This window comes from Sminthopsis crassicaudata, chromosome 6 (genome assembly GCF_048593235.1).
Source record: "Sminthopsis crassicaudata isolate SCR6 chromosome 6, ASM4859323v1, whole genome shotgun sequence".
Taxonomy (NCBI): Eukaryota; Metazoa; Chordata; class Mammalia; order Dasyuromorphia; family Dasyuridae; genus Sminthopsis; species Sminthopsis crassicaudata.
Window position 1 is genome coordinate 85721261 of NC_133622.1, and position 14731 is coordinate 85735991.

The 14731-nt window shown below is 32.4% G+C and overlaps 1 protein-coding gene across 1 annotated transcript in view; it reads right to left on the minus strand.

Annotated features, from left to right (window-relative positions):
• AADAT (aminoadipate aminotransferase) overlaps window positions 1-14731 on the minus strand; it is a 41140-nt gene that overhangs the window by 18258 nt on the left and 8151 nt on the right. The window contains exons 4-7 of the mRNA XM_074276556.1: window positions 10748-10880; window positions 7424-7498; window positions 5758-5967; window positions 4195-4260 (exon numbers count right to left, since the gene is read on the minus strand). Coding sequence (XP_074132657.1) covers window positions 4195-4260; window positions 5758-5967; window positions 7424-7498; window positions 10748-10880 — 484 coding nt within the window. The remainder of the gene's footprint in view (window positions 1-4194; window positions 4261-5757; window positions 5968-7423; window positions 7499-10747; window positions 10881-14731) is intronic.

Sequence of the window (14731 nt, forward strand, 5' to 3'; positions counted from 1 at the left end):
CAATAGCAATTACTTGCTTAGATTGGCCCTTTCTCCCTTTTGTTGTAACATTTATTTACATGATGATATTTTTGAATCATGACCTTATCCAGAGATCTCCCAAAGTCACAAAAACTTAAGTCCTTACTGTTGTGATGGTCTCATATAATGGTCATATGATGGTCTCAATCACTTCAATTTCTCCTCAATCAGAGGTCCTTATTATCTTCCTTCATTGCTAGTCACAAAAATCTCCTTCATAGTTAGACACTTGGCCTTGGAATGCCATCTGTGGAGGTCTGTCTCTTTGCTTTAATAGCTCTGGCATTAACTCCTATATGATTTTGCATTCATGGCTGCAACTACCTCCTCTCTTATGGTAGGGAATGTCAAAATCGAAGTCCCTAGAGAATGGAGATTACCATATAATCTATGAGTGTGTGCCATCGTTCAAATTAGCTCCTGTTATTTCTGAAACTCAAACCTATGATTAAGAGCTTCAAGCTTCTTAGAGGACTCTGACTTTGACATGGCAAAGAAGAGCAGTGGCCTTTGGAGCTAATTAGTGAGCACACTGAAAATCCATTTTTCTATTTTCAGCCTTTAGGCCAAAATATTGACCATGGTGTAATGTTTAAGAAACTATAAAGCATAGATCCTAGTTTGGGATCCATAAAATATCATCTCTAATTCACTCTGCAAATAAAAATTTATGGAAAACTAGATGAGCTAACCAGAAACTTAAGTCCAGAAACTCATGTTGGTTCCCATTTGATAAGTACATAAGAACCCTATAATAAATAAAAAATGCTTTCTATTTCAGGACAGAGAGATAATATTGTTCATCTCAGGTTGTATGATCATGGGCAAGTCATTTTATATTTCTGTGTTTTATTTTCTTATCTGTTATATAGAGAGTAATACTCATACAATCCACTGTTTAGGGCATTGGGAAGAAAGTATTCTATAAACCTTATAAAATTATGCTCTAAATATTTTTGAGTTACCTGTTATTCTTTGATATCCTTGGCTTGTATAGAGCTTTTATTCATAATGACTGTAACCCATTTATTTCTTTCCATAAATCTTTCACAAAGGCTTTACTCAATGTGATCTTCCAGGTCCCTTATATTTATTCCTCATTCTTGAGATATACATACACACCTACCCTACAACATACATAGTTTCTTATGCAACTTTCTGCACCTAAATAATCTATGGTAACATACTGTAAACTAATTAAATTAATCACGTATCTTTCTCTTGTTCTTTACATCATGTACCATTTTGATTCTTCTAAAATCAAAGTGTTATGGAATTATTTGGTGAATAATAGAATTGTGGTACCCCATAATAGGAACACACTGTGTATTCTGTGGTGGAAGTATTTTGATTGATAATAATAAGAAGAATGTAGAGTAATATAGACTTCACAATTTCTAAGACACAAGAAAGGAATGGAATGTGAATAATTTAAATTTAATAAATATCTTTTTAATGCAAAGGTAATAATATTTTACAAGTTCAGGATACTTTAAGTTTTCTTTTTCTGTTTAATAAATTTTGTTTCAATAAAAAAAAATATATTTGAGAACAATCACACAAAATACCACCAAAAAGTGACTAGTGAATTCTTACATACTAAACTATAAAATTCTGTTATTTACTTTTTGTGAAAATAAAGGAAATTTGCAAATTTTAATTTTAACATGGTAGTACCATTATCATTGTTGGTATTTAACCTGAAATTTATTTATTTAAAAAGTTGTAATTAGTGTACATATTATTATTTTGTTTCTTTTTCCATTTTGCATAATTTCAAATGTCTTTCTACAAGTCTTTGAATTGTTCATATTCACCATACCTGCTAAGTGTGTGGTGATATGATATTATAAGTTGATTTAAATCTACATTTCTCTGATTAGCAGCAATTTTGATTATTTTTCATGTGGTTGTTAACATTTTTTGTACTTTCAGAAAATATCAATTCATATCCTTAAGCCACTTATCTATTGAAAAGTGTTTCTTAATATTCTAAATATGAATTACTTCTGAATTGCTAAAATTATATTAGAGATTTTTGATATAAATATTTTCTCCCAGTCTCTAGTTCAATTCATTTAAATTCAGAGAAAAGTTATTACACTTTGTTCTCTTTATACCTCCTCTATACCAATTTTTATTTGCATATATAACTTCACTAAGTATCAATTGAATCTTTTGATTGCACAAATGTATATATCCATATCTACACAAAACACAGACCTTGAGTTTCTACAATACTGACAAAATCTTTTCATGCTTTTCATGATTATCCTCCAGATAGATGTTGAATTTAACCAGAGGCTTCTCCATTCAAGCAAAAATAATGGTCTCCTCTACCCTGTTCTACAAACTCATCTTCTTCATTGTGTTTCCCTTCTATAAGGGGTTCTACAATAATTCTAGCCACTGGTTCCTTTCTATCCCTCATCAAGTGAAACATCAAAGGTAAAACATTGAAGAGATGACAACTTTCTACTCCTTCAAATGTGTGGCCAGAACCAGATTAAAATTATTTTTTAATATGTTTATGTATTAACAAAACTACGTGTGTGTGTGTGTGTGTGAAAATGTATGATTTTCTAAGTCATTATGCAGCCCATTAGCATCCTTACCTATGATTTATTGGTCCTTGTTTCTATTTGAGTTTGGCACTATTGCATTAAAATCCCATTTAACATCTTAAGGTTTGCATAGAAAGAACTCTAACTAGTACTGGATTCTTCTCCAAAAAGAGCTGAAAAATTTCAGTCATATTAAAAAACTTTCTCTCTCTCTCTCTCTCTCTCTCTCTCTCTCTCTCTCTCTCTCTCTCTCTCTCTCTCTCTCTCTCCCTCTCTCCCTCTCCCCCTTTCTTTTGTATTAGGCCTTTTGGAAATACACTAATTTTTCTAACTTTATAAAATGTATTATAACTTTTCTCTAATTTAATTTCTCATCATCAATTAGAAATCATGTACAATCTGAATTTGTATTTTCTGTCATATGATTTGTTTCTTTCTGACTGCTTGGGAGACTCTTGCTGTCATTTTGATGATCTGTAGATTGATGACTACATTTCCAAGGAATCTAAATTTGGAGTTCCTTTATTAGCATCTTGTGGATTCTATCGAGTTGCTCTATTTTGCCCTCTTTTTGACACTACTGGGAATTTTTTTTTTTTTTAGTTTCCTGAAATCATATATTTCTTCAGACTTTTCTGAGAGACTAAGAAGTCTCATACTGTCTCAATGAGTTCTATTCCTTAACTCTATCTCCTTAATTTATAGAGATCTCAAATATTTTCCTGCTATTTTTATTTTATCATTTGTTTTCCCACTCTGTAGTTTTATCTTAGATTAAACAATTTTATTATTATGCAATCTACCTTTTAGTTAACATTTCCCCCAGAATGTTCCAAATAGTTGAGTCTTATGTTTATTTTATTTTCTTTTTTTAATTATTTCAATTAGGTTTTTATAGATAATCAGAATAACTCTTGTTGAAGTTCATCTGGAAAGTTCAATTTCATTTCTGAAGGGTTGTATTGTCATTGTTATATTCTATCCTGTCCTTTTTCTGTTTTCTTTTATCTCACAAAATTTCTTCACTCTACTGGAAATATTTTTCTCATAACTTAATTTTTTATTCATTCATTTTTCTGTGAAGTAGTTCCTAATATCCATACATTTAAAATTTCTTTCCTTTATCCTCTATTTTTTGGTTGTTATTGCATTTTATTTGGTATAGCTGTTGATGAAGAGGACCTGGGCTTAGTCATAACATTCACTTGCCATTATGGAAATTTTCCAAACACAATGTCTTATGTGATCTTCAAAATAATTGTCCATTGGGACAGGCAATGAAGATTTTATCATTGACATATATATTTTTTTGACCTTAGGTTCTCCTGACTCCAGGGCTAGTATTCTATCCACTGTGCCATCTAGTTGCCCAGTCATTGACATATTTTTTTTTAATAGGTGACAAACTACAGCTTCAAGGGATTAAGCTATTTAACCAAGGTCACATTGCTCATAAGTGATAGAACTGGCTAGTGTTAGAATCTAGATTTTCTCACTCTGGGACCGGTGTTCTTTCCACTCCATCATTAGATTTAGGAATCAGATGGCTGACAAAAAAACAAGGAATCTAAGTTATAGAAGTATGAAATAACTATACATGAGAACCTACCTTGTTGAATTGAAGAAAATAGTATGGATCGTCTTCTATGATGAGAAAATCATATTTTCTTGCCAGCTAAAAATGTTAAAGTAATAGAATTAATTTTTAGGAGCTATTTGGACGTTAAAATTAATTAGCAAGTCAATTTCCTACATCTGCATCTGTCCTATAAGGTGTGAAAAACTCTTATTGAGATTCTTTTTCAAACAGAAAAATTAGCATTAGTAAAAAGACACCCTCTTTAAAACATACATGTGTGTGTGTATATATATATGCATATATATATATACATATATACATACATATACACACACATATAAATAAATAAATAAAAGGCTAGAGATTCCATTCCAATCCAATATTACCAGTTAGTTAATAAGTCTACTATATGTCAGATAGTGTGCAAAGTGCAGGGGATACAAAGAAAAGTAAAAGAAGTCCTTGCTGTCATGGTACTCACAACCTAATGGGAGATTTTTCTTTTTACTAACTTAAGTTACTTACATTTTTACTTTTCATTTCTAAAAAATGTTCAGTGAAAAACAGGGGAGAACTGATGGGTGCCTAAGATTAATATTACAAAGAATACATTCTAACTAGGAAAGCTACAGGTTGAACTTGAACAAAATAAAAGGGGGAAGCTATATATAATAGAGACCACAGTTTCATTTATTATCCTCTTCTGTTCTAAGTTATATTTAGGAAAATGACCATTTTACACACAACATTTGTTGTGTGTAAAGAATAAAACAAATAGGAAAAAATCCTAAAGAATGTATCATCTTTATTTTTTTAATAGAGATAATTCTTAATGACATGAGAGTCACATAGTTGTCAGGGGAGAAGGAAGGTTAAAATATAAAATACAACAACATATTACAAAGTAAACTTGGGGACAATTAATAATGAATGACCTCATAAGTATGTACCTCAGACATAAATCAATATTCTTATGGATAAAAGTCATCCACAGAAAATAGAAAGGGGGGAAAACTTCATCAATATTCAACTGTAGATTTGTACTGGTTTAATTATTTGTCACTTTGGTTATAGCTAGTTTATGGACTTAGCAATAATATAGCAGACAGGGGATTTCTTTCTGATAATATTTGTCCCCTAACTGTCTTAGCATTCAGACACTCACAGTGATAGCTATTCATGTCTACTCAAATTTAGAAATCTTCTCTTACTTAGAACTTTTCATCTTATTAGAAAAATGACATTTTCTCTTCATTATTCCTTTTCTTTCCATTATATCTATTAGTCATGAGGTAAAAAGTTGTATTTCTGGAAGAAGTAAATCCAGTACTAAGATTTCAATCCCAGTGTGTAAATTCCCTCTCCCAAGTACAGACTGTTAACTCATCTATAATTTATAATCTTAGAGAATTGCCTGAGGCACTGACTTGCCCATGGTTACATATCCGATATGAGTCAGAGGCAAGAAGTGAACTCTGGTGTTCCTGATTATAAAATCAGTTTACTATTCATCATATCATGCTGCTTCTGGAAACTAACAGAATATAAACAGGAATAGAGGCTTAAGTAGTAAGAGATAGTCTCTTGGAATACCTCATATATTTCCTTTTTGCGTTCATATGTTAATGATGTTCCTGTAGGATTGCTGCCATTGGGAACCGTGTAAAGGAATTTGGGAGTCTGTCTTTCAGGGTTCTGTGCATCCTCTGGTCTCCATCTGGAAAGTGCTGCTCGGAGAGAATCTGGAATAACCCCATACTGGTCACTGCCAACACCAATAATGTTGCAGCCCAATGGCCTCAGCTGTTGAGAAGACATGAACAAAGGAAATCCAAGATCCAGTCAAGCAATTTACTGTTTAAAAAAATGAATGGCCACAGTGTTCGAGTGTGATATTAATGAGGACTTTGTGCTCATTGTCTAGGACTTTCATTCTTTTATAATTGGGGCTTAGGCAGGTCATTTCTCAGCTTGGTCTCAGTTACTTCACCTATGAAATGAGGGGAATTGGCCTTGATCTTTGTCTTCTAGCTCTAAATCTGGAATCCTGTTGAATGGCTGAGTCTATGTCTCTTCTTTTTCCACGTCTCTTCTTTTTCCAGCATCCTCTTTTTGGTAAAGTGTTTTGGACATAATAGAATCCCAGTGAATACTCATTTGGGCCAATTATAAAGCACAATTAACTGTGTGAAATGTTCCATATGTTAATACAATGGATCACACTTATAGGGCACTTTAGGTATTGATATCCCTTCTTTCCCCCTTCTCCATTTCTGTGAGACACAAAGAAATTCACTAAGTTGTGCACAGGCACATGGTGAGTAAGTGATAGACAGATGCTTTAAATCCTGGACTAATAACATCAAGTCCCATGCTCTTTCTACCCAGCTATGTTGTTTTGATGACTCATTAGCTACTTGCAAGGATGAACGTAGTTTTATAGATGTCTTATGGCATCCAATAAATAAAAAGAAATCAGAGAAAATGATTTGAATTCCAAGAGATACATTGATCAAGTTACCTTCCCTGATATATGCTAACAAAGGAAAAGCAGATATTCCTTTATTAGTTAAACACGAAATTATACACTGACAGATAACCATTCATGCTTTCTTTGTAATGGCAGCATTCTTAAGGCCATTGATCACATCTACCATGGTTAAGTCATCCTAATAAATCCATCCTAATATAGTAAATTATTTAATTTTAATGATATCAATCATATTATTTATATAATATTTTATACTCTAAATAAAGTTTCCTTATAATTATTTGGACCTATTATATCTGCTTTTTTCAGATGATACTCTTCAATTTTTCATATTGTTCGATATAAATCTTTGAAGTAGATGTTCAAAAACATTTACTTTTTTCAAATATTAATACTTAGGCTTAATGATTCTGGGTAAACAGTATCAAGTTTTATTGTTGCAATACTCAGAGGAAAATCCCATACATCTATCACTGAAAAGTGCTTTTGCATGCTTTATCACATCTAAGCCCTATAACCCCAAAATACATAGGTATTGCTATCCCCAATTCAGAAATGAAGAAGCTAAAATTCAGAGAGGTTATGTGACTTGTCTTAAATCATACCGCAAAGAAAGGGCAAAGCTACAACCAGAAGTTATGCTATGTGACTTCTAAGTCAGCACACCCAGCATGGTGCCACACTGCTTTTATAAGGAAGAACAAAAATGTAAGTGGATTTAACATATTTAAAAAAGGAGAAAGTACAGTTGTTATCAAACATACTCACAGCTGCCAGGGTTCCTGGATAAGCAGGTGCATCCAAGAGGATGTTATCTCCAGGGTTAATGAGCATCTCAAATACCTAATAAAACAATCATCATTTAGCTTCCAAGTATATGTCTGAATTTCTAAGCAATTTATTAGTACAAGAAATAATTTAGTCCCATAGAGAATAACTAAATTCTACACTAAGGAAAGTGATTTTTTAAAAATAAAGGCTGCCAGTGTATAGGAAAAAAAATTCATTTGAGAATCACAGAAGTAAAAAGATAAAGGTAAAGACAGGTAGTGAGATGGACTTGAGTAACAGTTCCCTCTTTGCTGTGCTAGATTCCTTTATTCCTGATAATTATCTAAAACCTTGTCATGGTCTTCTAGCTCTGCAGAAATAGAGATTCTACTTCTTTTCAGAGGTCTCATGGGGTAGATGGAAATAAGCATGTGCTCCATTGAGTCTTCAGTGGGGCTTTTCAGTTTTCAGTTAATTGTCTCCAAAGTCTAGTCATTCTGTCACCTAACTCTGGTCACCAACCAAATGAATGTTAAGTACAAGAAGCATCAGAAAAGTGAGCTTGGGGAAAATTAAAATCCCTTCAGTCATTTAAAAAATTCTTTGACATACTATAACAATAGAAACTGGAATGAAATAGAATTATAAGATCACAGATTTCAAGCTACTGTTAGAATATATAGCATAGTATTAACAATATGAGGCAAATACGAGCCTTCATTTTTATATTTATTTCTTTTTCATTTTTCTTTCTGGTACATGTTGACTAATCAGTTGAGATACAGTTTACCATCTGCTTTGTGTTTCACTTACAAGTGATCTTATTCTGAGAAGTCCTTTTCTGGCAATACTGGGAGCCATGATCAACCTTGTACCATCCTCAGACTACATGATTTAGTTAAAAGGATTTAGGCCCTTAAGTGAGCCACACTGCAAAATCCTTTTTCAATGCTTTACCATGCTGTGGAAATAATTATGAGCTCTCAAAGGCTATACCAATTAAGCACAAGTTCTGGAAGATTCTACCAAGTTGGAAAGGCTTCAAATACAGTCACTGTGACAAATTGAGTTTGCTATGTTGGAAACAACCTAATTGTGAAGAAGCTCAATGACACTAGACTGAGCACTAAAGAATGGATCATTTGGCTATGAAACAGACAGACCTAAGATAATAGCCCTCAGGGAGTGTCCATATAGGCAGTGATGGTGAGAGAGTGACAGAAAAGGGGAGAGAGGGTAACAAAAATTACATTGATTTTAGACAAATTAGAAACATTCATTTAACCATGGGTATTTAAAAGTGAGGTTATCATCCAATGACTAACGAAATGATAAGGGAACTGATTTGTTTCAATACTGATATTCTTATACATAAAATCAGAAAATATAAAGAAGATGTTGCCAAATGGAACAACAGTTCACATATCCTCTTGAAAACCAATGCCAATAACTTGCAAAAAATGCAATGCAAATAAAAGACATGGTGACATGCCACCATATACCCAAAGGAAAATAAATTTCATAATACTGGCTATCTTTTGATCATCTACTATTGGTAATTTCTTGTGGAATGCTCATGATAAGTCTAAGCTATAAGACAATTGTAGTTTAAGGCAAGATCTATTGCAAATAACAAAGAAATAAAGAAATTTTATGAAAAAGTTGATTAGATCCTATCAATTAGATCCTCCTATATGCCAACATATACATATTCAGAAACTTTATTTATAAAGGTAAGCATGTTTAAGCATGGTGAAAAACTATGTTGGAAAATATGGTTTGAGCCTAAAAATTAAAGGCAGCCAGAAATTTCCTGCTAACTCAGAAGATCACATTTGTAAATTATAAACAATTTATTCAAGAAGAGGATCAGAATACAAGACTTTGCTTTTACTATTATTTGTAGATTTAAAAAAAAGTGACTCAGAACAAAATGTACCTTAAAAGTTGTTCCCCAATAAGGTGTTTCCTATGCAATTTAAGATCGTTCAAGATTCTTTGCTAGATTCAATGACAAAGATATAGCTTTAATTAATAATTTTTTGATTATAAAAATCATACAAACCATAAAATAGGGAAATATAGACTTCAAAGTATTCATCAATACCATACAGAATGGCTTCTACAATAGCATGAGAGAGATTTCTTACAGCTAGTGAGATTTTCTAAATATTCCAGGTTTTAGATGTCATTGTGCTCATTACATTAAGCCCCTCTATGAGATCTACAACAACTTCTCAAAAGAAACTGATTTAGGAAGTAATATTAGGAAGAGCTAAGTAAAAGAAGAATGCACATTGTCCATAGAATGACGAGCAGTTTGATGAGTAGTCCTTGGATTAGTTTACAGCATAAATATCTTCAAAAATCCTGACTGTAAGATAGATCAAGAAGTAGGACTATAAGAAGGATGAGTTTGGCTGTATTTGAAAAACTGTAGCACTTTTATGGAACAACATAAACTCTAAAGAATCAAAATTGACTCAAAAGGTGATAGTGATACACTTGTTGGAAATGAGTCAAATTATAACAAATTATTAAGGAAGAGTTGGTGGTATAAACCATGTATCACTGGAGAAAGAAATGGGGGAGTAAAAAGAAAAAAAAATGAAAAAGTTACAGATATAGGAAATGAATCACCAATGCCAAAAATTGTTAAAAGTATCTAGAACAGGGGTTCTTTTTGTGTCATGGATCTTTTTGGCAGACTGGTAAAGTCTATAAACTGCTTTATATTTCATAGAGATGAATAATTTTAAGTTCATAAAATAAAATGCATAAGATTTTAAAGGGAAAGTAAAAGGCAGTTATATTGAAATATAATTGTCCAAATATTTTTCATTGTTCAGAGTTTCAGAGTTCATTGACTCTCAGACAAAGAACCCCTGAACTAGAAGAAGGGCTTCAGTACAGCAGATGGGAAGATCATAGAGGATTATGGGGAAGGCCATGCATGTACAAGAAGCAGGAAGAATGAGAAAATCTGTGATTTGCCTCTATTAATGACTTAAGAATATACTGAATCATATTTATTCAGGAATGATAATATTCTAAAAAATTTTGTATTATTTGATAGAAGGAAGAAAAAGAGTAGAGAATCAATTCGAAAGTTATTTCTATTTGGTTTAGGTAGGCAGTCAGCAATATACACACCCCTCATCTGTGTCATTTCCTTGTCTTAATGTCAAAGCCCAAATGACTAAATGGCATTCTCCAGAATCTACAACACAGATGAACCATTTATAGGTAACCAAGAGGTGCACATGTTTATATAAATATATTCAATTCTACCTATAGGATCCATATTCCTTTCAGTCTTACTTTACAAAGGCCTTCTTGGCTTCCAGTAGTGACACATACATCCATTTGCCCTTGGGCAGGACTGAACTGGACAGTGTGGGGCTTGTGGAGGCTAGTCTGGAACTTTTTCAGCCACGACAACAATTCTGGAATCCTAAAACATAAATAATTTCAATATTTGTTTTTCCTCAGTGCATAATTCATTCTATATTATTCAGAGACAGGCTTATACAGGTTACCTCGAAATTGCCTTTGGGCACCTTTTATCGAAAAATGTTTTCAATTCAACTCAACAAATATTTGTTAATCACTTAAGATGAGTAAGGCATAGTGTGGTTAAAGATAAAAACATTAGAGTTCCTGACCTGCTTTCAAGGAATTTATATTACATTGGAGGAATGGATTAGCTTATTTTTGCCACTGAAAACAGGATTTAGAAACTGAACGGAACTTTCTTGTTCTACTCCCTCTTTTATAAGATGAGGAATATGAAGTTCATGAGGTTGTGATTTGCTCAACAGATAGTGTCACTGACAGAATTCAAGCCTATTTTCTGACTTCAACTCCACAAGTAAATAAAAAGTCAGTATATATAAGGGGTTCATGTAATTTCAAGGTGAGTGGAGAGAATGCTAATGATTAGGAAAGATTATGAAAGGCCTCATGTAAGTGATGGCCCCTGAGCTATGTTTTGAAAGAAGCTGTAATAGGGATTCTACTAGTCACAGCTCTTAAGGGAATACATTTCAATCTATAAAATGACATGAATTCATTGTAATGTTAATGTGTAGGACGCCAGCAAGTCAGTTTGACTGCACTAAAGAGTGAAAGAAAGGGAGTAATAGAAATAAGAATGAAAAGGGAAGTGGAAATTGATTTGTGGAGAAAGTGGTTTTAATCAAAGAGCAAAGGGAACACTTGAATAAAGACCAAAAAGATATTTTTTTATTACAAAGGACTATCATCAATAGTTCCATTTAAGTTGTTTTTTTGTTGAACTTTACAATTTAATTTATATAACTTAATTTATCTAAGTCTTTTGTGTGCTTTGGAGGCCCATCCCCAGGTACTTTATGCATTTTGTAATTATTTGGAATGGGATTTCCCTTTCTATTTTTGCTTCTTGGTTTTTGTTATTGTCTTGTTATTGTCAAAAACTGTTGATTTTTGAAGATTTATTTTGTGGATTGTAACTATTGAAATTACTAATTATCTCATTTAGTATTTTTGCTGATTCCCTAGAATTTTCCAAGTAAATTAGCAAATAGGGATGGGTTTTTCTTCTTCTTCTTCTTTTTTTTTTTTTACCTTTCTTTCTGCATTTAATTTCTATTTTATCTTTTTTTGCTGTTGCTAGCATTTCCAAAACTATGTGAAGTAACAGTGGGAAGAGTGGATATCCTTGCTTCACTTTTGTATTAGGAGAGATCTTTAATGGTATCCCCACTTCTTATGATGCTTGCTTTTGGTTTTAGAGAGATGCTTTTTATAGTTGGCCATAATAAATGATATTTTGGACAGATTCCTACAGTCTGTTTGATAAGGTATTTTAAAAATTGTGAATCAATATCTATTGATGATACTAGCTGATAATTCTCCTTTTGTGCTTAATATTTCCCTGGTTTAGGTATTAGGATAACATTTGTCTCACAAAAGGATTTTGGTAGGGTGATTTCTTTCTCCATTTTGGAAAGTAATTTGATGAATTGGTACTAATTATTCTTTAAAAAGATTGACAGACTTCTCTGGTGAATCCAACAGAATCAGCAGTTTTTACTTTGGTAATTGCTTTACAGCTACCTCTATTTCCATTTCTGAGATTGCATTATCTAAGACCCCTATTTGGCCTTCTGATAATTTGGGCATTTTATATTTTTGAAGGTATTTATTTCTTTTATTTTCTCAGTTTTGTTAGAAGTAACAAACAGTAAAACAGTAAAACCCAACCAGCCAACCAAACAAACAAAAAACAAACCAAAAACCAATCAAACAAACAAAAAACCCTAAGATTGTGGTAGTGGTCCTATAACTTTCTGGCAAATAGAGGGATTTTGCCATTGAATTAAAAGGTGTTTGCTCCTTAGAAGGAAAACTATGGGATATTTGGATAGTATACTTCAAAAGCAGACATCACTTTGCTGACAAAAGTCTTAATAATCAAAGTTATGATCTTTCCAGTACAAATTTATGGCTCTAAGACCTGTACTTATAAGGAAAATTGAGCAACACAAAATCAATACTTTCAAATTGTAGTGCTGGAGAAAACTTTTGAGAGTCCTTTGCAGCTTGGAAGATCAAATCAGTCAATGTTTAAAGAAATTAATTCAAATTATTTATTGGAAGGGAAAAAACTGAAGCTGAAACTTAAATATTTTGTCTACATAATGTGAAGATGGGAGTCATTAGAAAAGACCCTGATTCTGGGAAAGACTGAAAGCAAAAGAAGGGAATGGCAGAGGATGTGATCGATAGATAGTACCATGGAAGCAGCAAATATGAGCTTGGATAGACTTTGGGAGATAAGGCTTAGCATGCTATGGTCAATGGGGTCATGAAGAGTGAGACATGACTAAATAACAACAAACCATGCATACTATGTGCATGATTCTTCTTTTTTTTTTTTTTATTCTTTGATTTGTGGTCATTTCATCTTGTTTATTTGCTACTTTATTGATTTTATTTTTGATGTTTTCCTTTTTTTTTTTTTTAACAGATTATTTTGTTTCTTTAAAAAAGCATATTTATCATTTTTCTAATGTGTCTATTTTCCTTTTAGCTATTAATAGCTCCTCTTTTATGCTTATTTTGGTTTTAATATCTCCTTTTTTGTGCTTATTTTGGTTTTAATATCTCCTCTGTAACATGCTGTTGTCTCCAGAGACTGCCGATTACTCTCTGGTCTAGAGGAGAGACTTCTTCCTCCAGAGAACCGCCTCAAATCTGGCCTACAGCAGAGACTCTCTCTCTCCTCCAGAGAGCCGCTCTAACTCTGACCTAGAACAGAGACTCTCTATCTCTGGAGTGCTGCCCTCTTTTATCCTCCCAGAGAATGGGCGTGGGATAACGCGAGTGCTTCTGGGAAAAATTACTTCAACCAATGAACTTGCTCCTCTCCAGGAGTTTACAAGTAAAACTCCCAGTAAAGGCCGGAACTAGAGAATTGTTAAGTACTGACTTAGCACTTAGTAAAAACCTAATATCTCATTATCTCATTAGCACTTAGTAAGAACCTAGCATCCTCTTTTGTGCTTATTTTAGTTTTATTTCTTGGCTTCCTAATTTTAAAAATGCATATTAAGTTCATTAATTCTCTCTTTTTCCATTTTGCTAATATATTTGTAGAATTTTTTTTTCCCATGGGGAGTGCCACATCTTAGAAATTTCCGTATATTGTTTCATCATTATCATTTTAAAACCCCCATATAATTATTGTTTCTACAATTTGTTCTTTGATCCACTTATTATTGTTAAATTTTCTTTTGGTTCTGTGTCTTTTATTTGTGGTTCCTGAACTAATGACTTTTTATTTTTGATATATAATATTATATATTTAACAAAATATGTTTAATTAATAATATTATATATAATAATACATATTTATATAAAGGATGTATTATTTCTCTCTTTTTACATGTGCTTGCAACATCACTGTATCCTATTAAACTGATTTCATTTTTGATAATTTCTTGCTATTCCATTTAGGAAACAACAGAAGTATTTTAATTCATCAGCTTCATTTAAAGAAAGTTTCTGTGGTTAAGTCATCTTCTGCTTATATAAGCAGTCAGGTATATTACCTTTGGAGAGTTAAATTGCTGCTCTGAACCTATAATAAAATTTACTTCTAATCACAATGGTACTTTTTCTTGTTTCTAAGAATCCATAAAGGGAATTACCAACATTGGTTAATTATAGATTATCAGTCTTCCTTAGATGGACAGTTGAATGAGGAAATAAGCAGAGAGATTAAATTCATATAATCCATCAGAGGCGGAATCTCAGGAG